The following is a 27,867-nucleotide window of genomic DNA, read 5'->3' on the forward strand; positions in this document are numbered from 1 at the left end:
TCTCAGAAGGACCAGGCCGAAGAGGGCGAAGATCGTCATCGAAAAGAGTACCAAAGGCTGGCGTATCCTAGAGAGGAGGAAAACTTAATGGAATTCATCAAGAGGTGCCAAAGGATGAAAACCGAAGTGATGTTGTGCCCACGCTGCAGTGCAGTCTTCGACCGGAAGGCAGCAACCAACCTGGAAGCGGTAGATAAGACCAAGAAGAAAGAGAATTGGGGAACAGTGAGATATGACCCAAGGAGAAGTGATCACCACCAGTGGAGGCACGGAGAGAGACGCCAGAACACCTATAAACCATCTGACAAAGCAACGGACGACAAATGGGTTCAACCCATTAGAGACGCCCAGGGGCAGAAGAAATGGGGAAAGTTTGAGGTTCAGAGAGGCGCGTCGATGGAGGGCAAGAAGAAAATGGAAAAACACAAGCCAAGACCATACCCTTCAGAGAATTACAAAGGCAAAAACCCCATGTCCAGATCCCAATGGAGGAGGTTCCAGAGGCAGAAGAGGGCAGAAATAGAGGTGGCAAAGAAGAACGTGAATGGAAAAGACGAAGCAGAATCTAGCAACAATCGTCAGACAAGGAGCAGAAAAGAGACTCCCCTCCAGATCAATCCTAGCAGAGTTGTCGAATCAGTGGCGTCGAAGGCGAAGATGCAGGAAGATGACGAAGTAACTGACAGTTTCAACTCTGACTCAGAATCATCCTTCAACGTGATCTGCACTGTGGTCTCTGTTCTCCCTAGAGACTATGATAGAGTCATGGAGGTCGAAGATGAAGAAGACGAGATGGAAGAGGAAACAATGGCACACAAGCCCGTCTGTTACTACGTGATGAATAACGGGTGCGTCGAAGAGCAGAACGCTTTCTTCGAAAGACCAGACGACTCCATGAAAGCGCATTTGAAACCTTTGTTTATAAAAGGGAAGGTGGAAAATGTCGGTGTGAATAAGATACTGGTGGATGGGGGAGCGGCAGTGAATTTGATGCCCCATTACATGCTGAAGAAGATTGGAAAAGACGATTCAGACGCGAAACCTCACAACATGGTGATGTCGAATTATGAAGGGAAGATAGGAACAACTATGGGAGTCATCCAAGTGAACTTAACTGTGGGAACCATAACTAGGCCTACAATGTTCATAGTCATCGCTTCAAAGGCCAACTACAACCTACTGCTTGGTAGGGAGTGGATTCACGGCGTAGGAGCTGTACCCTCTTCAATGCATCAGTGAATAGCCATATGGAGGCCAGATGGGATCATCGAAAACATCGAGGCTGACCAAAGCTACTTCATGACAGAGGTAAACAGTGTCAACAACCAAAGCTTCGACAAAAACCTGGCTCACATACCTCCTTGCAGTCCAGCAGAATTCGACTTGAAAACGACAGACAATGCCTATTGCTCCATGTACCTGCATCCTACACATGGTTTCTAGTGGGATAGAGAAGTAATTGGCGAAACTTACATATGGGGAACCACTCATATAGCGCCGACGGGATGGGGAAGCGAATTTGACGATGACGAGTGAACAATCAGCGATCGAAAAGATTACGGCTTACATAGCCGAAAACAAACTCAAAGAGGCCCTCGAGGCTGAAGTAAAATATATGGCTGTCAAAGCCAACCAAGAAAACTCCAACAAACAATGTCCCCAAGAAGACGTTGCGGAAGATCACGATAGCAACCAAATGGGCGGATGGCAACACCAAAAGCTTGACGCCATTTATGACGACGAACCTCTAGGGTTCGAAAAAGATCCAGTGTCAACTAACGAGAAGATGGTGGCGCAGGACCCATTAGAAGAAATAAACTTAGGAGTGGGGGCAGAGAATAGACCAACCTACATAAGTGCAAAAATGGACCCCCAGTTCAAGGTCGAGATAGTCCAGTTGCTGAAAGAGTTCAAAGACTGTTTCGCATGGGATTATGACGAGATGCCTGGTCTCGACAGAAGTTTGGTCGAAATGCAGTTGCCGATAATGGAAGGAAAGAAGCCAGTAAAGCAGACTCCGAGACGCTTCGCACCCGAAATTCTGTCGAAAATAAAAGAAGAGGTCGAAAGACTTCTAAAATGCAAGTTCATCCGCACAACCAGGTATGTCGAATGGATTGCAAATATTGTTCAAGTAATTAAGAAAAATGGCAAACTTAGGGTATGCATTGATTTTCGAGACTTAAACTCGGCTACCCCAAAGGATGAATATCCTATGCCAGTGGCAGAAATGCTCATAGATTCTGCAGCCGGCCATGAGTACTTAAGTATGTTAGACGGATACTCTGGCTATAACCAAATTTTTATCGCTGAAGAAGATGTTCCTAAAATGGCTTTCCGTTGTCCTGGAGCAATAGGAACGTACGAATGGGTAGTAATGCCTTTTGGTTTAAAGAACGCTGGAGCGACTTACCAACGTGCCATGAATTCCATCTTTCATGACTTTATCGAAACTGTCATGCAAGTGTATATTGACGACATTGTGATTAAGTCTGTTTCAGGGAAAAGTCATATAGATCATCTTCGACAATCCTTTGAAAGGATGAGGAAGTTTGGTTTGAAAATGAACCCACTTAAATGTGCTTTTGGTGTGCAGGCGGGTGATTTCTTAGGCTTTGTGGTCCACAAGAAGGGGATCAAAATAAACGAAAATAAAGCCAAGGCCATAATGGAAGCGAAAGTGCCATCAACCAAAAAGGGGTTGCAGTCTCTGCTAGGGAAAATCAACTTTCTCAGAAGATTCATCTCCAACCTCAGTGGGAAGACACAAGCTTTCTCTCCTCTACTTCGACTGAAGAAGGAAGACTTCGCATGGGGGCAAGAACAGCAAGCGGCTTTCGACAAAATTAAGGAGTACCTGGCTAGTCCCCCAATCCTGATGTCTCCTTGCAGAAAAAGAAGTATGAGATTGTACATTTCGGCGTCAGACAAAACATTAGGAAGTATGTTGTGTCAAGAAGACGAGAATGGCGTCGAAAGAGCCATTTATTATCTCAGTAGAGTCCTAAATGATGCCGAAACTAGATATAGCATTATAGAAAAGCTATGCCTATGTGTATATTTCTCTTGTATGAAATTAAAGCATTATATAAAACCTGTTGATGTATATATTTCTTCCCATTTCGACGTAATAAAGTATATGTTATCTAAATCTATTTTACATAGTTGAATTGGAAAGTGGGCTTTAGTGTTAACAGAATACTCCTTGAAATATCTGCCTTTAAAAGCGATGAAAGGACAAGTGGTCGCTGATTTCATAGCCGACCATTCTATAAACGAAGATGTGGAGTACGTCGAATTAGAACCTTGGAAATTGTATTTCGACGGTTCCAGTCATAAAAAAGGAACGGGAGTGGGGATGTTGATTATTTCTCCTGACAGAATTCCAACAAAATTCAAGTACAAAGTTGAAAGTCTGTGTTCAAACAATGAAGCAGAATATGAAGCTTTGATCGCTGGACTTGAAATCTTGTTGAAATTGGGGGCAACGAGAGTCGAAATAATGGGTGATTCTGAACTGGTGATAAAGCAGTTGACGAAAGAGTATAAGTGCGTGAAAGAAAATTTAATCATGTACTTTGTAATAGCCAATAGACTTCTCAAGGAGTTCGACAATGTCGTCTTCAGACACATTCCCAGGTTGGAGAATCAAGAAGCAAACGATCTTGCTCAACTAGCATCCGGATACAAAGTGTCGAAGGAAAAGTTAGAAGAAGCCATTGAAGTCAGAGGAAGAGTCGTATCCACCAAGTTGTCCCCATCAGATATGGAGTCAATAAGATTAGGATACGGTGACGAATAAAACTTTGAGATATTCAACATAGATGATTTAGGAATTACAGACTGGAGAAAGCCTATCAAGAATTATCTACAAGACCCAAATCAGAAAGCAGGAAGAAGGATAAAATACATAGCTTTGAGTTATGTACTTTTGGGAAATGAATTGTTCAAAAAGACTGCAGAAGGAGTCTTGTTGAAATGCTTGAGTGAAGACGAAGCCTACATAGCCTTGTCGAATGTACACAGTGGAGCGTGTGGCGCACACCAAGCAGGTCACTAAATGAAGTGGCTATTATTTCGACAAGGAATGTATTGGCCAACAATGCTGAAAGACTGTGTCGAATTCGCAAAAGGTTGTCAGGAATGTCAAGTACATGCAGGCATACCCCATGTCCCTGCAAGTGAGTTGCACTCAATTATAAAACCTTGGCCATTTAGAGGATGGGCTTTGGACTTAATTGGGGAAATTCGACCAGCCTCCTCAAAAGGACAAAGGTACATTTTGGTCGGGATAGACTATTTCACAAAATGGACTGAAGCTATACCATTGGCGAATGTGGATCAAGAAGCAGTCATAGACTTTATCCAAAAATACATAATTTACAGATTTGGGATACCTGAGACAATAACAACAGATCAAGGATTTGTGTTCACTGGTAAAAACATGCAGAGATTTGCACAAGAAACAGGTTTTAAGCTCCTTACTTCGACACCTTACTACGCTCAAGCCAATGGGCAAGTTGAAGCAGCCAACAAGGTAGTGATAAACTTGATTAAGAAGCATGTGGGGAAAAAACCTATAAATTGGCATAAGACTTTGGATCAAGCCTTGTGGGCTTGTCGAACGTCCCCCACAGAGGCAACGAATTCGACTCCATTCAAGTTGACTTACGGACATGATGCAGTTTTGCCAGTCGAAATATATTTGCAGTCGGTTAGAGTGCAAAGGCATCATGAAATCCCATCAGATACATATTGGAGTATGATGATGGACGAACTAGTTGATTTAGACGAGGAAAGGCTGCACGCGCTAGACCTAATAAGAAGACAAAAGGAGAGAGTCGAAAGATTTTACAATAAGAAAGTAAGATTAAAGACCTTCTTAATAGGTGACCTTGTGTGGAAAGTAATCCTTCCTATGGATCGAAAGGATAAATTAATGGGAAAGTGGTCTCCTAAATGGGAAGGACCTTTCCAGGTTTTGAAAACATTTTCAAACGGCGCGTACGAAATAGAAGAAATAGAGAAGGATAAGATAATCCTAAGAATAAATGGCAAGTATTTGAAAAAGTATAAGCCTATATTGCAGGAAGTAAAAGTAGTAACAGAATAAGTGCAAACATAATTGTGATAAGATGGGCCAAATAAAAATGGCATTCAAAAGTTATTACAAAGAAAGCCTCAAAGGGCTGAGAGTTGCTAAATAAATTCGACTACAAATTAAAATTGGCAAAAGTATCCTTCAAAGTGGCGAATTTCTGCCTCTGAAACTGGAGTCGATGATCACAAAGACTCTTGTGAGTAGAGAGAGTCTCAATCTCCTGACTAAGTTGCTGGGCTTTTTCTGCATGTCGAATACCCACCCTTAATTCTTCGTCAATCTCGCTCTGTTTAGGTTGTTGAATGGATGCCTTACGTTTTTTCTCTTGGGAGATCTTTTCTTGAAGCGCTGCTATCTGTTTCTCCCATTTTTGGATGTTGTCATCACAAGCAGCAACTTCATTGACGTAAGTTTCAGAAAGCTTTTGCAACCTTGAGACTTTGTCAGTCGAAGTCGAAACAACATTCCATTCAGCGGTTTGTGTTTCAGACTTTGAGGAGATCTGATTGGTAAGGTCTGTCTGACGAAGAAGATCTGCAGTGGCCAGGTCAATAAGGGTCATCATCTCCATCACAAAACTTCCAACCTCAGCAGAAGCTTCCAAGACATTTACTTGTTTCAAAAGTTTTTTAAGGTCAAGGTGAGCAAGGGAGTTCTCTTCCAAAATCTTGAACAAATCGACATCAAGGATTTTTGTTTTAATTTTGTTCAAGATGTGGCCAAGTGATGGTGCTTCAGAAGTGGCCCCAGAAGTGGTCGAACTGCTCTGAGAAGAATCTTGGAAGTTAAAACGGGCGCTAAGCATAGCCTTCAGATACTCTAAGGGCCTTTGCACTTTGAGATTTTCAAGCTCCTCGCGAGAGAAACTAGTCGAACCAGTTGATTTGCCACTCCCTCGGGTCTGGCCAGGAGCGGGTTGAATGTTTCGTTCTAAGGTTTGCTCAGCCTCTGTATGTTTCGACGGGTCATCCCCATCTTTGGCAGCTTCGTCTTCATGATCATCTTCGACCCTAGCCCCCATGTCAGCATCATCACCATGAGTGGCAACATCTAATCCCGGATGAGGAGGAGATTCATCCTCAGAGGTTTCACCCACTGTAGTATCGAATTCTGCTATAGTTTGCCTGACAGGATCACCTGCGAGGATATCTTCTTCTGGGATTGTTTCCTCCAGAATTTTCTCAGGTGTCCTTTCGACAACCACGTGTTCCTAAAAACAATTCTAAGATTTAGAAGAAGAAAAGATGCAAGGAAGGTAAATAGATACTGTCGAAATAGGAAGCTCACCTCAGGAATCTCAGTATTAAAGCTGGATCTCCCACTTTCCGTGTCTTTCGATTGAAATTTAAGAGTGGGGGTACTCGCGAGATCTTTCCTGGTCGATTTAACTATAGATCTCTGAGAAGAGACCTTTGTAAGTTTCTTTTTCTTCTGAGGAGGGGGGATTAGTTCTGGAGATTCGTCACCAGATTCTTCAGCAGGAACATTATCTTTTTCTTTCTCCTCTTCACTTTTTCTCTTTTGGACTATCGCGGGTTTTTGACTTACCTAGTCGTGCAGACCATAGTCAGTTAGTATCAGAAGGGAGAAAACGAATAAGGAGAATAAAAGTTTTGTACCTTTGTCGATTGTTTCCTGGCAACACTGGGTGAGGCTTCGACAGAAGCTTTCTTGGCAGGGATCTTCACAGCTAAGGAAAGAAAGAAGATTCAGAAACAAGTATAAGAGATACATGATAATACAGTTAGAATAACAAAAGAAAAAATCGTGTTTTCTGTGAACACCTTCAAGAATGGGATCCTCCACGCGAACGTGTTCTATTCCAATATGAAGGTGTCCTGGGTATTCGCCCAGATGATACTTAGTCGGAACCACACGCTCAGCAGGTTTTTTATACTGTTGACGGAGAATTTTCATAAAGTCCCCACAAACAAACCAATCTGAAAATGGAGGGCTGAAGGCCACCCCAAATTCAGCAGTTGGCAGAGGAGGAAACTTTGGTGGATGGCAATTGAAAGCCAGGTCATAGCGCGCCTCTGGTCGAAGATTTGAAGGCAATGACAGTTTTTCAAACTTCTCCGTCAGTTTACGTTTTAATTCAGCTGCTGCTTCGTGTATGGTTCGACTAAGATCATCAGGTCTATACGCAGTTTCAAAATATTTTTGAAATCTCTGTATCTCCCTAATGTGTCTTTGAATACCTTTTTTGGTCCGATCCTGCACAAAAGCGAAAGCATTTGTCAAATGTGTAGCAAAGGCAGTTACGTCGAAAAATCTGTTGGAGTAGTAATCTTTCCACCATTCGTCAAACTCAGGAGTGCATAGGAATGATGGTCGAAATATAACTGGTCGAATGTCGAGAGAACCATCAGCTAGTTTCTTTGACAGCTCTTTGCCTTCATCTTCAGTATGAAGTGAATTATAAAAGATGATGGACCCTTTCTTGGGGAATATAGGTCGAGGTTTGATTTGGATTAGACCAAACTGTCTAGAAACAAGGTTGGGTTGATAAACTATCAAAGCAACTTGAGTTTTAGTGGTGTTACGGTAAGAAAAAAGGAGCCTAGGGGTTAAGAATGATTCCCAAACATTCAGAAATGTATTTTCATCTTTCTGCATTTCCAAAGGCAGTTGTTGGGTAAACCACTTAGGTCCAATTTTCCTATCAGCAAAAGGCGCCATGGTCGAAGTGAACTGATACCTCTTGGCGAACATCATGACATAGCTTTTGAAAGCTTGTCGAAGGCTGATCCCTTCGTCAGTTGGTGTTAGTTGCACCAACCTTGGCCATTCGACAGTCCTGTTTTTTACTTCCTCTTCGTCTATCTCTGGCTCTATAGGGAGAGAAGCCTCAAAAGTGGCATTAAGCCATAGTTGCAAGAGCCAGAAAGGTCCTGATAAGTTAATTTTACCCTGGGTTTTGGCGTTTTTCAAAAAATGTACACTCTCACTCGGAGATTCGTAAAGGTTCGCTAGGATCATTTCGCTCAAACGTAGTTTCGTGCCTGCATGAAGCTGATTGGCCATGGTGATAAATCTCTTGGCAACTTGAAGAGAGCGAGAGCAGAACACATATTTGGATAACCATAAAGTCAGAAAAGCTATGTGTTCGACGTCTGAAACTTCAGCGGTGCTCTTGTCATGAAAATGAGACGTAAATAAGGAATAGGGAGCAAGGCTAGTTTCGAAAGCAATGGTATCCCCACTGAGGACAGTAGGGTCGAAATCTACACCATTGGGATGAAGGCCAACAATGGCTGCTGCGTCGAAAAGGGTCGGCGTAACCATCCCACAAGGGAGGTGAAAAGTGTTGTAAGTACTATCCCAAAAGTAGAGAGCAGCCAAAAGCATATTTGGACAGATATTGGGTCCTACTCTCGACAATTGAATAAGGTCGAAAATGCCTACTTCTTTCCAAAAAGCCCCTTTAACCTTTTCGACTTTATCTAACCAAGATACGTAGTCAGAAGGGTCTTTCGACCATGGACAGGTTCTAAATATCCTATTGTAATTTAAATAAGCTAAGTCCAACTCTCCAGTGTCCGATGGGTCATTTTGTTCTGCAACGTCCACACTAGGTTGAGGTTTTCTTCCAGCGCCTATGGGTTTTGTGTGGAAGTAAGATGGGAAAAATTCTCTTAAACGCTCTGGTTTAATCTCTGGATTTGGAAGGGGACCTAACATAGCATGACAATTCCCAGAAATAAGAACAGGGATTAGTACCTGAGATTTATAGATGCATTCTTTTTCTTTCTCATTTGGAGGTTCTGGAACATACTGTTGGTTTCCAATCGTCATTGGTCCTTTTAAATCATGCACAGGAGAGAAAGCTGAGTCTTGTTTCTTCTTGGAATGTTTGCTGCTTGAAGGTTTTTGAGGCGCCATTGCTAGGAAAAACTTAGGAAGATTTCTCAGAAAAATGTGAAAAGCTTGAGAAATGGGTATGAAGAAAGGAAATCTGAAGCGGAAAAGGGTTTAAAGAAAAGGTTTATGGGTATTTATAGGAAGAAGATGTTGAAACGTTTTAGGATGGTAATGATGTTAGTGGGACACGTGGCCATTTCTGATGGGAATGATAAAGAGGTGGAAGTTGAAAAGAGACCATGATGTGAGGAAATGATGGTAGTAGGCTGTGAACGTGGGCTAGACGTGACATTGTGAAGAAAGTGTAATGATGGATCTGCATTGGAAATTGAGATTATCAGACTTGGATTTAATAAAGATTAAATGACATGGCATCAAAACATTGGTTGACAACAAATGACTGTTTCTCCAGAAAACACAGTCGAAACGTCTTTGCTGGGGGGCAATTTGTATACATGCGTTTTCGACGCCATGAGATTTGGTGTACAAAATGTTTCTTCCGACAAATAACAACATGGGATAAAAGTTTGGCTAATAAGTATGGTTCGACACTTCGACAAAATGGAGGTTTCGACATTTCGACAAGATATCTGCAGCTAGACACCTTTGACAGACATGGAGAACATTGTAGTATATCGACAATTCGACAAAAAGCCTGAAGGAAGACGTCATTTCGACTTAAAGTACAAATTCAAATTCAAAAGAGTTGTGACGTTTGGCAGAAGACGCGTGGAAGCATCTGGCGAAAGGAAGAAAGCCATGTGTCACAGTTTTAGGATTTGGTCGTTAGTAACAGTTATGTTATTTGTATATAAATAGGGTAGTTGTTATTGGAAAAAGGGTGTGAAAAATTACTTGTACAGAATTCCTGAAAACACTCAAAGTACCCGTGTGAGAGAAAAGAGTCATATTTGGAACATGTATGTGTAACAAACACCAATTTCTTTCAAAGTTATATTTCATAGAAAACAAAGTTCTTTATATTTTCCCTTTACGCTTTCCAGTTTGTTACCTTTCTACGCTTTATTTTCGACACTTTACATTTCGTCAGTTTATTTTCTGCCATTTTACCTTATTTCGTCAAATTTACATCTCTTTAAACGCTTTAATCAACATTTCTTCGACGTAAAACACTTAGAGAACAAAAAATGAAAGATATGAAAGTGGTTCTAGACATCTTCAAGACCATCTAGATCTGCACATGTCCTAGGATTTGTATGGTTGATCCTGCAAGTAACCCAATTCTACAAGTTTTGGTAAACCAGAGGTTGTTCGCCAAAATTCACAGCGAACACAAAGTCGCCATCAAACGTTATTTATTCCCGGAGGAAAGGGAAAACATTGATAAAACCTGGGGGAAAGAGATATGCTGGGTAAGGAAGTCAGTTATGCAAGAGGAATGTATTAGCACCCCAAATATTCATGGTACTCCATGGGAACCGTTTTGATTGTTCTCGCTCGAATATGTGTTATATATAAATATTACTCGCAAAAGAATGGGAAATGGAAAAGAAATAGATAAAGTGCTCGGTGAGGATTTATGCCCTCATGCCTACGTATCCTCATAGTGCAATGAGGAATTCAGAGCTCCGTAGTTCAAAGAACTAGTGGTGGGAGATGAAAAGGATTGTGATAATAGTATGGTCTGAACCAAAGGATAATGTTTTGAACTCCAACAAGGGTGAAAACAAGAACCCAAGAGTAAGGTGGTTATCCCCAGTACGTGGGATAACATGGTTGCCGTTATAGGGTAATGCCGAAAATACGAAGAAATAAGTGTTTGAGGGTATGACCCAACCACCTCTTGGTTCACAAGGGGACGCAAGAAGGAGCACAAAAAGGTAGTGTATTTGGCTAAAAGATTACTGATATAACACGTGGAGTGAATGACAGTAGAATATGAATGCTTCCATAGAGATGAGTGAAGTGAAGTGACCAAAGTCACAAAAATGGGTTTTGGTAACAAGTGACTGAAGAGGTATAGTTTGAAACCAAATGTCAGAAATACGTCGGAATCCACAATAGAAATGGAATTTGTACCATAGAGGGAAGGTGGCACAAACCACAAGTGAGGGCCTACAACACAGTATCACTGTATGGTTGAACCGAAAAAAGGAGAATTAAATGTTTGGGGACAATCCAAACAACTCTAGGCACAATGGCAGACTGTCACTACATCGTCCTAAAAGGGTATATATTGAATTCCAAAGAAAACTGTATTTTGGTGTCAAAGAAATAGTATGTCATTGGGGTGAACAATTCATGATCGAATGTTTAACACCTTACAAGGCAAATAATATGCGAATGTTTAACACCTTACAAGGCAAAGAATTGATTAGAAGAGGGTGTACAACCACAAGTTACTGATAGCAAAAGGTGCTCCAATATTGGGGTGTTGAAAGATTGAGATTTGCTTGAAGAAGACTTGTCAATTGCATGATTCAAATTACACTAGAGTTTAGGAACAAGGGCAACTGCTTTGAATAGCTAGGGCTTACGCCCCGTACGTAAAGTCACTCTAGACAAGGATAGGAGAAACTCCGTCTCATCATTCCTTATTACTTAAGGCTCATAGTTTGCAACTTGAATCAAAATTAACAAGTTGCTGACAGGAGATCCTGCGTTGATCCTATTGATGTTGTGTCATTTGTTGTAGTAGGAGACTTGAAAATCATGTAATTCAAATTGTGCTAAAGTCTATGAATATGGGTGAATACGATGAGCCACGGCCCAAACCTCCCGTACCAAAAAGATATCTAGAATGGGTGTAGGAAAACTCCAGTCCCATCCCTTCTCTATTGCTTAAAGCTCGTGCCACGCACTTTGAATTATGATCGGCAAATGTTGATTATTGATCTTGGTGATGCCATGTTGTCTGTTGCGTTGAAAAGGCTTGACAATTGTTTGATAAGAATTATGCTAAATTCTATGAATTAGGCTTGGGGCTTACAACACGATTACAAAGGATTTGGATGACCAAAGTGTCATTTGATCAACGCTATTCACTGAGATTAAAATAAGTTGAATTATGTACAATAATAAACATGATTGAATTAATCATAAAATTGATTAAGACCCTAAACTAGGGGAACATACATTAAAAATCAAGATTTTAAGTACTAAGGACAAAATGGTCATTATGTCCAAAAGAATTAATTAGGAAAATAATTTCTAATAACCATCATTTAATGAAAACTAAATTAGGCCTAATTATCTGATTACAATCTAACAATTTTAGTCAATCTTAGAATCTAGTTATCACTAATCAAATTCTAAAATCCTAATCAAACTCTAAACTAATAAAGTTCTAATCCATTCTGTAAGCTTAATGAACCTAACTTCAATTCCATATTACTAAACATTTATAGAAATCTATTATTTCCAACGAACCTAATATTCTAAATCAACCTTTAATAAAAAACTAAAAATTCTAATCTAAATTTAACATCCTAGTTAGCCTAAAAATTCTACAAATTCTAAGGATTCTACTCAAAATAAATCTAAAAAAAGGGAGAAAACAGAAATAAATTAGGATAGGGCCAGGAGTGCAGGCCCAATGTGTGGGGTGCAGTGGCCAAAGGTGGTGTATAGTACAAAACGGTTTGGGCCTTAGGCCCAAACCGGATTCAGAGCCTCATTTTACCAAAGACTGCGTTCACAACAAGGAAAAGGTGAAAATCGATTATGCAAAAGCTGAAACGAAAGGAAGGCAAGCAAATCGCTTGTGCAGAAAAGCAAACACGTTCTTCCTCTGGTCGTCATCAATGCGTTTGTGCATTCTGGAATCAAATCCATCATCGTCGCTCCACGCCTCACGTCTTGAACACATCGTACGAATTCTCCATCAACGCATCTTCAGAGTTCTGATTCCTACTCAAAATTGACGTGGATTCGTGTTCGCCTCAGGGATTCAACCTTATGTTTCATCGCAACGTCGCACTTCCAATTTCCACTCGCGCTCATAGATTTGTGATTCCCTCAATTGGACATCATTCATGGCACCTTTTTGGATTGGGTTACCGTGCTCGCGGATTCCTGCGTGGTAATATGGAATTTCATCATCGCGTTCGACTCACAACCTTCGTGTCACCATGAAATCAACAACGACGAAATGCGGACTAAAACAAAAACTTACCGGCTTTGATGCGACAGCGAAAGCAGGTGCGAGATCCTCTGTGATTGACGTGTTTCTACTGCTTCTGTTTTGCTCTATGTTTCCATATACGCTTCTGTTATCTTTTTCTGTGAAATGTTTTTCTTCTTTTCTTATGGTATTTCTGTTTGCTTTTGTTGTGGTGAATTCAGTTCGGAGAAGATGGTTGAAGCTTGAAGAACAAGAAGGTTGAAGCTTGAAGAACAAGAAGGTTGAATGAAGAAGAGATTGAAGGCTGAAGAAAATCTCAGAAGATTGGTATGTGAAGTATCATTTATAGCATTCCCAAAATCGGTTAGAAATGTAGCTCAAATGCAATCTGAAATTCATCTTAAATCCATGTTAAAGTTAGAGCTAGTTAGAAAAAATTCATTTGAGTTAGTTCATACTGTTAAAAATAATCTGTTAGTTAGTTATGACGTGAGTTAATGTTAGTTATATTATTTAGAAATGAAATTCCAGTTGAAATGCAAAGTTAGTTAGAAACTCAACTTAGAATGAAATGAAAATTCACATGAACTTACCTCTAGAAATCAGTTTGTTAGTTGATGGTTTTATAGCAGTCCCCTGATTATACCGAAATTCCGTTAGTTGAAATGTCGAGAAGGGCCATAGTTCTGAAACTTATTAATTGTGATGGATGTTAATTATTAATTTTGGTTGTGAATTCTTGCCTACTTACTTGCAGGTGCAGTTCTGTCATGTTAGGTTAGGGCTGAAAATTTAGTTTCTTTTACTAGTTAGAGAACTTAGAGGTTAATGTCAAACTTATTAAATGGATTAGGATTAGATTGATTGCAATTACTTGGTTTTCATTTCTGTTTATTGATACTCTGTTTAGTGATGTGTAGGAATTGATGTGAGTTTCTTGTGAAAATGACGTTAAGGTATTAACTCTGGTCCGACGTTACACCTCCCCCTGTTAATCGAAAGAATGTCGGGTTATTTGTTTTTTTATTTCCATTAGTTTTAATTGAGGATTGTGAGTGTAAGCCAAATTTGAAAATGGATTGTTAGAAGTTATTCAAATTGTTAATATGCTTATGGAATTTGTTGGTTATGAAATTCAATGAATGAAGACGAAATTGGTTTGAATTTGCTGCATTGCATTGGTTACAAAGGATCAGTTGAAAATAGCTTTAATAGTTGGTCCTTTATTTGTGCAGGATGTGATGCAGGAACCTTCACTTTTAGAACATGGTTATTGCTGCATTGGCATTGACAGTATCTGATTCAAGAGTATTCGGTGCTAAACCGACAATACTGACAGCAGTAATTGGGTCGATCGAGCTCCATTTTGAGTCAGAAACCCCACCCGATTGGAAAGAGTGGACTCACCAATAGTAGCCGAAGAGGACGTGAATGACACTTGCGAAATATTTTGGTTGAAACTGGGCTTAACAGACGTAGCTTCATCGTTTGTTTTATTTAATGGAGCCGCTTAGTTAATTTAATCAATTTGCTGTTAGTTCTTAAGTAAATGTGAATTGGTTAGTTTTGACCTTGTTATTAATGCATTTTCGGTTTACCAAATGAGATTAAATGAGGCTTCATTGTATTGAATGAATATTATCCAATTTGTATTGATTTGAAAAGTTGGGATTAATGGTGATGAAGATTGAATTTAAATATGTATTGATTTGAATTATATTATATTAAATGTGATGCATTTTGAATAGTTATGAAAAAGAAATTGGTTGTTTGGAATTTGTGAATGGGATTGGTTATTGAGATTGAAAATGGATGGACAATTGGTTATTAAAATGGATATGGATTATTAAAATGGATATTGATTATAACAATGAATATTGGATTGTAAAAAGAGCATTGGATTATAAAATGGACATTGGATTTCTAAAATAATCCAACGCAAATCTAAAGATCAGTTAAAAAAAATCCAATTAAAATAATAATTAATTAAAACCAATTTAAAATTAGAATCCATTTGAAATTAAAATCAAATTATTAGAACCAATTTTGATATACAAATCGATTTAAAAATAAATCTAAAATCAAATTAGAATTTCACTTGAAATTAAAGATCAATTAAAGTCCAATTAAAAAATCCAAAATCTTCTTAAAATTACTTAAGATTAATTTCAAATTAGAAACACTTTTGAAATAAAAACAAAATGGATATAACAATGAAATGAGTCGAACGGGCATAGATGATGGTCGGTGTTACTAAAGTCGAGACAAAATAGATTTAGAAATGGATGGTTGACTTTGATCAACTAGTTTATCAAAAAGCCAACAATTGACATCAATCAAGAGGTGTGAGTCAGGTATTTCTCGTGTAAAAATGGGCTAGTAACCAATGCACCAAAATCCCGAATCAAAGACCAAAGACTAATGATTTTAAACCCTGAACCATAAGCAGGAAGACATGTAAGCCAGGAGCGTCTTCCTCAATGAATTAGAGTTTCATACATACTCAAGGCGGAATGAACATCCAAAGTCAAGAACTAGGGTTTTGAATCCATATAATAAGAAATCCTCAATCACCATCTTTGAATCTATAGATTGACCAATGTCATCATGAATGCATATGAATGAAGCATGACTATGTGCAGATGAATCTCAAGTCATAGGTCAAATGAAAAGTGAAAAGGGGAGGGCAAATTTTAGGGTACGACATCTGCCCCTATTTAATCAGCTTAGACCTGAATGGTCGAATTGCGAGAACTTTTCGGGTTTCAAGGTATGAGTGGATTAAATATTGAAGTATCCAAAAATTTACCTGTTGAGGACGGTTATATGGGATGTAGGGATGTCAGCTTGACTTTACAGGTTCATCTGCTGATGAGTTTTTTGATGTACTGTGGGGATATGGTTAAATGAGGGTCATAATATGCATGATATATGTATGTTTGATCATTTTTGTGAAACATGAGGCCACATATGTGTCGCATCCGCGAAAAAACAACCGGCGGGCTAAAAACAAAAACAGACAGAGCCGCCACCGTGCGTTATTTATCCCAAAAGAGGGAAAGGAAACGCTCAGAGTAAACCTGGGAAAAGCATGGTCTCGCGACCAAAGAGAATGGGATCGGGAGTCGGTTATGCGAAGGGAAGGTATTAGCACCCCTACGCATCCGTCGTACTCGACGGGATCCACGCTCTACAAGAAAGAAAAGGTTGCTAAAACAAACATCACACACACACACACTGAAAACAACACAGGTGAAGGAAGAGGGGAGAGGGCTCGCTAGGATATCGCATCCTATGTCTACGTATCTCATCTGGAATGAGAATCAGAGCTACCGTAGTTCGGCTCACGCACGTCGAAACAAAACACACGCACCGACGCTGAGACGTCAAAACAGACAGGCAAACATGAAACCCGAACGCCACTCGATGGACTTACATCAACTTCCGAACCAAACAAACCCACACTGGAAACCAGATGCCACTTGATGGACTTATACCGGACTCCAAGCACACAACAAGAGGATATGGAATGCCAATCGCTGGGCTTACATCCATCTTCTACACACGCAAGAACAAACAAGCAACAAGTTACTAAGGAGTCGGGAACTCGAGCCTAGCAACTGTCAAGCCAACACAAAAAAAAAAAGAAAAAGGGTGAACACACAGACTAACAGGGAGTCGGGAACTCGAGCCTGATAGCTGTCAAGCACAACACACTAAAAAAAAGAAAAGGGTGAACACACAGACTAACAGGGAGTCGGGAACTCGAGCCTGATAGCTGTCAAGCACAACACACTAAGAAAAAGAAAAGGGTGCCCGGAGAGATCTCGCACGACCTCCTGCCTACGTACCTCATCTGGTATGAGGATCAGGGCAACGTAGTTCCCCTTAACAGGGGAGAAACTTTCTCCTAACCAGAGACCGGGAAATGACCAACTAAAAGGGAGACTGACTCGAGCCTAATAGTTATCATGTATTCCACAATGGTCCTAGGTTGAGTTTTCTATCTACTTGCACAGCAGCAAGCTAATCCTAACCAGGCAAAGCAAGCATGCAAGCATAATCAAAACAAAGCAAACATACACAATTAGCACACACTATATCCAGACAAAGTGGGCTCAAATAAGGGTTAGACTGTCAAAGCAAGTCAACTGTATCAGGTGATGTTAGCTCTTAACCCTGACATTGAGAGTCAGGGTGAAGCAGATGAAAGGTGAGTGAAGATGAGACTTCACAGCTCTTATCCCTGGCCAGGGAGAGCTTCAGACAAAGAAGTGTGGGTCCAGAAAATGGGAACCCTTCTACACTTATGACTCTGACTCAACTGTACAACTGTACAAGATCTTGGGTTAATATCCCAATGCATCAACACAGCGGTGTGAGCAGATGGATGACACAACAGAATATCGGGAGATAGATTGCATATCTCTTTTATCCTCCAATTGCCTTATTCAAGGTCTTTTCCTGCTTGGGGACAAAAATAAACAAGCACAAACATCGCCTCTTAAGAAGGACTTCAGACAGGTGCCTGGCCAAGTAACAGGCCAGGTCTTCCAGACTACATGGAGAAGAGATCATTATACTTCAATGCTTAAGTTACCAAGCAAAGCAAAAGCAAGTTCTCAAAGGAACTATAGCAACTAAGGTACCTGAAATCAATCCAATATAATCAGTACTCAGCTCAAACAAAAAGCAAACAGACAATGGTCAACAGTTAACTATACAGTCAAACAACAGTCAATGCACAAAGGTGCAAGACATAAGGCACAAACTCAAGTTTCAAAGCCTACAAAACAAACTCAAAGTTAGTCATAAACAAGCTATAAACCAACTTCAATTGAGTGCACATCATCAAGCATAAGCAATTGTGCTTTTAACCTGAAACAAAGCTCAAATGTGAGAGCACAAACCACTAGTACAAGACTAGGGTCAAAATGGGATGAAAAACCCAAAACAGAACATGAAACTTATAAAAACTCAAGATTAATCAAATGAGAAACAAATCCAAGTGGTTTCACATTCATATCATTAACCATTATCATTTCATGAGGCAAAGAGTACAAAACATGCAATTTAGAACCTCAAAGGACCAAACAGAATGGTTCAACTCAAACCAATTCACAAACATTTCAATAAATCATCAAAAAATTCATGGTTAAACAGAATCCACAACATGACCTACAAACCAAATTTCAATCCATTTGGACCAAGGGAAGCAAGCTAATGAAATTCATCAAGTCAACACAAGTTTAAACAAGCTCATACAAGGCACCCAAACATGCATCCACTTCAAGCAATCATAAAACAGATACCAAACATGATAACTGAATGAAACCAAAGCCATGGCAAACTTCAATGTGTCTATAATCACTCCACAAAATTTCAAGTCCATCCAATACATATCCAGAATTTCACAAAACATCTAAAATCATGACTCACAAAAGGTCCACATTTGGTCAAACAGAAAGGAAATTCTCAATCAATTGGGAAACACATCCAAAAAATCCACAAAAATACACAAGTGAATCTAACATCCCTAAGCATCAACATGCCAAATTTCAGCTCATTTAAAATTCAATAGGCATGGCAAAAAAAATCAGGAAGTTGGACATGAAATGGTGTGACACAAATTGTCTCACCTCTAAAGATCATAGCATATCTCACAATCCAGAAAGTCAAAAATCACAAACCACATATCAAAATGCTCCTTAAGGTGTCTAGAATATGCATACAAAATTTCAGCTCCATCCAGTTAAGAATCATCATTTCATGATCAAAATACCAAGCATTATGCAAGAAAGAACATACCTAAACAAACCCTAGGCCATTCCAAAAACCACACGTGCACAATTTCCACAAAAATATTCATTAAATTGTAGAGATCACAAGGATTATGGCACAAAAACTTTCATTCAATTTGGACAAGTGGTTTAGGAGATATGATTTTTTCATGTGGAAGAAAAAATAAAACAAATGTAATGAAGGCATGGTGAAATCATGAAGCATATGAAAAATTAATTGCCAAGCCAAAATGTGAAATGCGCTACAGCGGAATCGAAGCAGGTACATGTTTGAATTTGGAGCGCGCGCAAACACACAATTGCATGTACAGTAACATAAACACGGATCAAACGCTACTTTTCTGGAAATTATCACGTGTTCATCATGCGTTCATCACCTTCATCACTCAAGAACTTTTTGTCACCAAATCACACTAACCTTATATCAATGGAAAGGTCTCACAACGTACATCATGAATCTATAATTATTTTGACCTAACTCTTCCTAGATTAAAAAAATCGAAGACAAACATTATCATGTATGAAACTTCAAATCCATATATCTCTCTCATTTCTCAACCAAAATCAGTGAAACGAATTGCAGAATTATCTACTAAGTACGATCTATCCAAATCATCAATCAATTTCATGAATCATTGAATTCGAAAACTGACCTTAATTTGAAGACAACTGTGAATTCGTGTGTATCAAGCTTGGAAAAGGCAAAACATAAACTCTATGATGCATGGATGATTGAATGAAGCAAGGTTTGTGTGTTGATTGTGCACGATTTGCTCAGAAATTCAATTTGCCATTGTTGGAACTTCTTGCTACAGTCCTTGATTTGCTCGAATGTGGATGAATCCTTGCTTGCAAAAGCTTCTACAATGCTTGGAGGTGATGAAACAATGAAGATCTTGGATAGGCTTGTGAAGAAATTGCAAAAAAGTGAAGATGAAAAGTTGAGAGAATTGTGCAATTTTGGATCTAGATCTGAGATGAATGAATGTTAATTTGAAAAACAGTTATGATTAACCATTTATATGATGCACTAATCCATTTTGTTAATCAAGTTTAGCCAAATGTGAGTGATTAGTGAAAATGCACTTTTATGCTAAATGGTAATTAGCCAATCCACCCTCACTTATGCAAATCCAATGTAACAGTAGAATTTTCTGGTTTGAGCAAGTTTCAAATGGCATTTGTGAGCTAGTGCAAAAGGAATCATGTGAAAACAATGCTTATTTCTCAAAATGCACTTTTCCCTCCATTTTTTCAAATTGGTCCACTTGAAAAATGGGCTTTTTATGTGATGATTTTTGATGAAATTTAATGATGGATCATGATAAAGCATGTCAAATGGAGTTTGCTCAAAAAAACCTCACTCAATTTGGCCTTGTGAATCAAAAGTTATGCCCCCTTTGAAAATCAACTTTTTTGGACAATGATCAATCCATAACTTGCCAACCACACATGAGAAATTCATGTTCTTGGACTTTTTGGAAAGGTGAGAGCAAGATCTTCAACTTTCATGTTGAACAAAATTTCATTTGAAGCATTTTTGGACATGTAATTTTGAGGTGAAAACCTTTCCATTTTTGGCAATTTTGAATTACAAGTCACTTTCTATTTTTGGAAAGTTTCCATCTGACTTTATTTTCTTCATTCTTGATGTCTGAAATGTCAAATGAAACTTGTTTGGACATGAATGAAGTGTCTCTAACTCTCTCCCACCTCCAAATCCATCAGTTCAGGCACAGTTGACCACAATTGACTTTTCTGACTGATAGATGAATTGGCCATGCACTGATCAACTTGAGCCTCAAACTCCTGATGAAATGGCTCAATGATGAAACCCTAGCTTCCATAAGCTCAATATAATCATATGGTGATCCCCATAACCATTGAAAACCCCATCTCCTTCACAAGCCCTGATTGGCCCAATACAGATGATTAGGGTTGACCAGAGGTCAAAACCCTAATCCCAAGGCATCTGATCAAGCATAATGAATCTCTTGGTGATGATAATACCATGATGATGATGATGTACCATTTCAACAAAGATGATGCTCAACCTCCTTGAGGAACCATGAAACCCTAATTTGAAGCACACATCCTCAGATGATTAGTGATCAGTCCAATGAAACCCTCAGCTTGAATCTCAACCTCTTATCTTCTGACCAAGACCTAGGAGGATGACTTGCTTGATGTAGCCACATGATATGCAAAGATGCAATGACTAATGTCCTAAAAATGAAATGCAATGTGTTAAGCTAGTCCCAAGAGAGGAGGGCAAATTTTGAGGTGTTACAATATGCTAATCATGGAGCCCATGATTTTAGATATGAAAGTTCCAGAATATCCTTGCGGACAAGGAGTTTAAAAAATGAATCATCATTTCATCAACTGGAAACAAAGTCAACTACGGAGGTTTGAAAAAAAGAAGATCATCAACCTTACAGGTTGGGAAAAAAATTTCAATCATATAAATAGAAAAAGTTGATCAACCATGAAGTTTCAGCAACCGCGAGAGTAGGAAACAAAGGTCATCAACTCTAAAGGTCGGAAAAAATTCTATCATCACCCTAATGGTGGGAAAAAGGTTCAACAACCATGAAGGTTGGAAACAAAGATCGTCAACCCTAAAGATTGGAAAAAGATCATCAACCCTAAAGGTTGGAAAAGGTTTATCAACCACGAAGGTTGGAAAAAGATTCAACAACCATGAAGGTTGGAAACAAAGGTCATCAACCCTAAAGGTCGGGAAAAGGATTCAACAACCACGAAGGGTTGGAACAAGAGGATCATCAATCCAAAAGGTCGGAAACAAAGTCAATCATCGCCTTAATGGTGGGAAAAAATTTCAACAACCATGAGGGTTAGAAGAGAAGATCGTCAACCCTCAAGATTGAAAAACGTTATCCATCCTGAAGATTGAAAAAAGGTTATTCGACCCTGAAGGTTGGAAAAGAGGATCATCAGCCCTAAAGGTTGGAAAACGATACCATGCTGACTGTTCTCTAAAAGATGCCAAGGAAGTTGGATTTTCGGAAGAATCGTCAAACTAGCCGATTTTAAAAGGTACCAAGCAGGTCTGGGTTTTGAAGATGCCAATAAAATACTGGGTTTTGATTCCTCTGATTCACACATATGGCTTCATGCTATGCTAGATGAATGATATGCATGAGTGAAGCGACATGATTTATACATGATGATGATTTATGAAATGGTTAAGCCAGATGCTCATATAGAGGGAGGTGGGAATTTTGGGCTAAACTGTTATTGTCATACCTCTGGATTATATCTAAAATATGGAGAGAGCTTGTACCTGCATAACCTGCCTTTACTCCAATGTACTAGGTATTTGTACCAATTGCCCCAGTCACAAGTTGTGAAGTCATCTCATCATATAAGGATTTCATCTGGCTTGCCCCAGCATCTTGAAACTACATTCCCTTGATTAACCATCTTGGGAGTGGTTGACTTCTCGTGGTCTTAGGGTGGCATACCCCAATATGAGCTTTGAAGTAACTTTGCCCCTATCCGGCTGATTCATAGAGATTTGTAGAATCTCGACGTGGTTGCCCCATATTGACTGACTCTTGAAGAGATTTGAGCTATGAGATATCACAAATTTGATTAACCTTCACAATATGTAAGCTTCCTTGATGTCAAACGGTTGTTCGCATGTAAAATGCTCATTTTGAAAATGATAATTTTAATGTCGTTTTCTTGCAAGTTTTGAAAACTCAAGTGTGTTCACTAAGATTATGGAATATAATGAACGAATCACTGTTTAGAATGCCATATCAGTATCAATACGAATGACAAGCAAATCTTTAGGAGTCGGCTTAACGCGATCTTACCATAGTATGCTTTTGAAATAAACCATGCTTCAATTAGGTCTTTTGAGGGTTGTAACGTGACCTAGTTCACAGCTTCAGAAAGAAAGGATATATGGCTCAAAACCTATTCTAACCCGCCCATTCTCCGTGATGTTCTCCAGTCCTACGTTCATTTAACTTAAAACAAGCGTCCATCTTTCAGAAAAGGATTTTGGATATCAGTAATGATGGTTAAGGAACCCAATGAGAGTTTAGAGTGGATGTCATTCACCTTTTTCTTTTGTTTGCAGTCACATGGATTTATTCGTATTGAGAATTTTGGTATTGATCTTCTGATTCTTTGTTTTATTTACCCTGATTTTTGCCTGGGCTGATCCTTTGGGGCTGCAGCCCACCGGGATACCCTAAATTTTGCCTAATTCAATCTTTTTTCAGGCTTTAGACTTAGCGGGCTTTTCATTTGCTTTTGATTTTTTTATTTTATCATCTTGTCTTTTGGAGCAAATCCTGTGACACTGCTTTTTTTGATTAATTGCACAGTTTGTGACTATCTCACTCCTTTTATTGGTAAGGGGTAACCATTATGGATTTGTGATTACATCCTCTTGAGATGGATATGATATGATTGATCACTTGATGGGACATTCTCCTTCTGAAATTTGAATGCCAGTTTAAACTAACTGAAGACTACCCTGCCCCTGGTTTAACATGAGGGTTTTATGTGGAAAAGAAAGAAACTCCTACTTCAAGGCCCAAAGGGGTTGACTAGGGATTAACTTCCTTATATCTCCGATGTTTAGGGATTTAACAATGCCTTACATCATCAACACGATATTATTCAAAAGCATATAGATAACGATCTTGCGTATTTTAGTTGCATCATTCTCCTTTGGTTTTATTCAACAAACAATTTGATACTGATAAATAAAATATGAGTGAACAGGAATGGATTTAAGCAAAACATGCATATTTATTTCATTATTATTATTATCTGAAAACCAGACAAGTTTTACAAATGAACAACAATTAACAAACAAGAGAAGATTACAAATGAGCCATGACTGAATCAATATGATATTGCTAGCCTTGATACTCCTCTGAAGAAGCAACTGAATATGAGCAATCTTCACCATTAACTGCATTCACAATCTGTCCACAGTGGTCTGGCAACAGGTTGGTTATGACGATGGGTCCTGCCTCAGATAATTAAAAAACCTTATGGTCAATAAGCTCTTGTACTCTTGACTGGAGAGGCCAACAATCCTCGGTATAATGTCCTATATGCCCGACTAGGTAGGCACACAAAGCATTAGGATTGTGCTTTGCATGATACGAGAATGTAGCAGGCGGAATCTCCTTTGGCAAGATTGCCCCTTGCTGAATAAGGTAAGAGAGTAATTGAGCATATGACACAAGGATCGGGTCACGATGATAACGCTTTATATCAAACCGCCTGCGCTGACTTTGACTCTGGTTTCTGTTATCTTGTTGATTTTGAGAGACTGGGACCCGTGGAGGCTGTTGATACTGCGGCTGGTATGCAGGTTGCTGATACTGAGCAGCGGCAATGTATGGATAAAGGTAGTATGGAATATGATCCATAGGTGCTTGAACTGAAGGGTAAACATTTGTTATCATATCACTTGCCTTAACCTCTTTCTTCTTAGCAAAACCCTTAGATTTCTTGGCCACTGACTGGCTGTCAATATTAGCAATCTTTCCGGTTTTCAGCCTATTCTCGATGCGTTTTCCAATGGTTACTATGTCGTCAAAGTTGGACGACGAACTACCAAACATCTTCTCGTAGTACAAACCTTGGAGTGTGCTCATGAAGATATCAACCAATTTGGCATTTGTCAATGCAGGTTTAACTCTAGAAGCCATCTCGTGCCATTTCTGAGCGTATTTTTTGAATGTTTCGTTGCCCTTGCAAGCTTGATTTTGTAGTTGTAACCTGGTGGGAGCCATGTCCAGGTTATATTTGTATTGATTGAGAAAGGATTCAGACAATTCCTTCCAAGATCTAATCTTATTGCGTACCAGGCCCATGTACCAATCTAAGGATTTCCCAACTAAGTTGTCTTGGAAGCAATGAATAAGAAGATCATCATTATCAATGTAGGATGCCATCTTCCTACAGTACATGATGACATGCCTTTTTGGACATCTTAAACCCGTGTATTTTGGTAGGTATGGGGCTTTGAACTTAGGAGGAAGGACCATATTGGGAACTAGGCACAAGTCCTTAGCATTTATACCATAAGCAGAGAAGCCTTCAATGGCTCTGATCTTTTCATCTAGTAACCGAAATTCTGCTTGTCTATTATGATCTGAACCAAAAGCAATTTGATTCGCAGTCTGAGGATTAATTTGATGATTGAGAAGTTGAACACCCCGAGGAGCCTCCTGAGCAATAACTGGAGTAGAAGCAAACTGGGGATACCCTTGAGGATACATCAATCCCTGATTTACCATCTGACCAACATTCTAACCATACTGACCCTGATATGGAGCATAAGGTGCCCTAGGATACACAAATGAAGGTGCAACAACAGAAGATGCCCCAGGATAAGGAGGAGGTATTTGAACACCTTGATTCAGATTCTGAACAGCAGGTTGAGCAACTCGAGAAGGAAGACGAAAGTGAAGGGTATGGCCTCTATACTCATCTTCATTATCATTATGAGTTTCAACAATCACTAGTGTAGAAGTTTGAAGAGCCTGTTCTGGGTTGATCTCGCGGTTATCAACATTAACCATCTAAGGAGAGTGAATGGTCATGCCCCAAGGATGGGCGATAGAATTCCCGTTGGTAGGACATACAACGAACGATTGATATGGCACAAAAGCATTCCCATTAGCAACTTGGGGAGTAAAATTTGGAGGCAAACCCCAGGGATATGCGACATCATGCCTACTAGGACCCGACTGACATATAGGTTGACTCACCACAGGTTGAATCACAGTGTCTACAATAACATCAACAGAAGTGGTGACAACAATGGCATCAATAACTACAACAATAGCATGATTGGAAATAAAGGTAGAGGTAGTAGCCTTCTGAGCTTGAAGGTACTCCAATATGGTGTTCATATTACCTTGGAAGGAGTTTAACTCGCCTCAGAACTGAGCCAAGGTTTCCTTGTACGTAGCATTCTCTTGTTCCAGATCTGCCATGATTCTCGACTTGTTAGCTCTTGTGAAGTACTGGTGTCGAACAATCGTCGTCTTTTTGTTTGGAGAAAGGGCAAGGTGAGCTCTTTCTGGTTGATAGGTATGAAATGCAAATGCATGAATGCACATGTTAGGGATGGAATGCAAATAATTATGCAACACCCATAGATTCAAAGCATTGATGGTGTAATAATTCAGGGTCAAAACTCCGACATATATACAACAATGTAATAACATAGGTTAACAACACCAATAGTCTGGTTAGTCTGTGTATACTGCTTGATGCAGGATCAAAGGTTTGATGTCCATGAGAATAAGGTATGTAGAGGCTATAGTTTCCTGCAGAAAAATCTCATATCCCCCCTCACAAGTAGGTTCTAGTCTTCAAAGGCAACCTAGAAGGTTCCTAGAGTCAATGACCCATTCCGAGATACCATTTCCTTAGACGAATGACTCGTCAGATAATGATGCTCCCCAAAGGATCTACTCTAGGTGTGACGTCTCGTGTCAACCATAATCGCGGAATAACTGGACAAAGGTCAAACATGACTCTAGTCACATTGATATCTTGTGTATGTACTCAAGCTCAGGTATATAACTTTTTTATCACATAATCCATCCCAACCCAACAGAGAGTATAACAGATAATATCCATTATAAAGAATATGTCAAGTGATAAATAATGCGATAAGTAAAGCATAAAGGTAAACACCTATAACAAGCGGAAACAACCTAAACTAGGCTCGAATCCCTTTAGCGACTAAGAAATGCTCCAAGAAGAAAATCCCTAGCAGAGTCACCAACTGAAGCTAGCGGAAATATACCCGAACATATCGCACACTCGAACATACAATATAATCACCATCAAACTTTATTTATTCTCGAAGGAAAGAGAAAACATCTATAAAACCCGGGGGAAAGAGATATGTTGGGTAAGGAAGTCGGTTATGCAAGGGGAAGGTATTAGCACCACAAACATCCATGGTACTTCATGGGGACCATTTTGACTGTTCTTGCTCGAGTAGGTGTTATATCTAAAGATTACTCAGAAAAGAATAGGAAAAGGAAAAGAAATAGATAAAGTTCCCGGTGAAGATTGGGGCCCTCATGCCTACGTGTCCTCATAGTGCAATGAAGAATTCAGAGCTCTGTAGTTCAAAGAACTAGTGGCGGGAGATGAAAAGGATTGTGATAATAGTATGGTCTGAACCAAAAGATAATGCTTTTAACTCCAACAAGGGTGAAAACATGAACCCAAGAGTAAGGTGGCTATCACCAGTACGTGGGCTAGCATGGCTGCCGTTATAGGGTAATGCCGAAAATACGAAGAAATAAGTGTTTGAGGGTATAACCCAAACACCTATTAGTTCACAAGGGGACGCAATAATGAGCACAAAGAAGTAGTATATTTGGCTCAAAGGTTACTGATATATCACATGGAGTGAATGACAATAGAATATGTATGCTTCCATCGAGATGAGTGGAGTGAAGTGACCAAAGTCACAAAAATGGGTTTTGTTAACAAGTGACTGAAGAGGTATAGTTTGAAACCAAAGATCATAAATATGTTTGAATCCATAATAGAAATGGAATTTGTACCATAGAGGGAAGGTGGCACGAACCACAAGTGAGGGCCTACATCACGATATCACTATATCGTTGAACCAAAAAAAGGATAATTAAATGTCCGAGGATAATCCAAACAACTCTAGGCACAAAGGCGAACTGTCACTACATTGTCCTAAAAGGGTATATATGGAATTCCAAAGAAAACTGTATTTTGGTGTCAAAGAAATAGTATGTCACTGGGGTGAACGATTCATGATCGAAGGTAGGTAACAGATCATGAAAGATATGAATGATGCCTTAAGGCGGAAGAAAGAATAATAAATAAGTATGCTCACAGAGGATTCGAACCCTCGTTCCTACGTACTCTCATCATGCAATGAGAAAATAAGAGCAATCGTAGTTCAACCTACTACGGCTGAAACAAAAGGGAACGAGATTGATTTGCCAGGG

The 27,867-nt window shown here is 39.4% G+C and overlaps 1 protein-coding gene and 1 long non-coding RNA gene across 2 annotated transcripts; one reads left to right on the forward strand and one right to left on the reverse strand.

Moving 5' to 3' along the window:
• The first annotated feature begins 12,612 nt into the window (after window positions 1-12,612).
• LOC127131818 (uncharacterized) lies at window positions 12,613-14,749 on the forward strand. Its single transcript, XR_007806522.1, has 3 exons — window positions 12,613-13,126; window positions 13,271-13,376; window positions 14,285-14,749. It is a non-coding gene; the product is annotated as an uncharacterized LOC127131818 (long non-coding RNA).
• Window positions 14,750-23,880: 9,131 nt separating this feature from the next.
• Window positions 23,881-25,149, reverse strand: LOC127104154 (uncharacterized). The gene has a single exon (XM_051041358.1). It carries the CDS (start codon window positions 25,147-25,149, stop codon window positions 23,881-23,883), a length of 1,269 nt encoding a protein of 422 aa, XP_050897315.1.
• Window positions 25,150-27,867: the final 2,718 nt, after the last annotated feature.

This window comes from Lathyrus oleraceus, chromosome 1 (assembly GCF_024323335.1).
Source record: "Lathyrus oleraceus cultivar Zhongwan6 chromosome 1, CAAS_Psat_ZW6_1.0, whole genome shotgun sequence".
NCBI lineage: Eukaryota > Viridiplantae > Streptophyta > Magnoliopsida > Fabales > Fabaceae > Lathyrus > Lathyrus oleraceus.

Excerpts from the sequence above, each read along its gene's own strand:
- LOC127104154 (XM_051041358.1), bottom strand. The coding sequence starts at position 25,149 with ATGGTAAATCAGGGATTGATGTATCCTCAAGGGTATCCCCAGTTTGCT.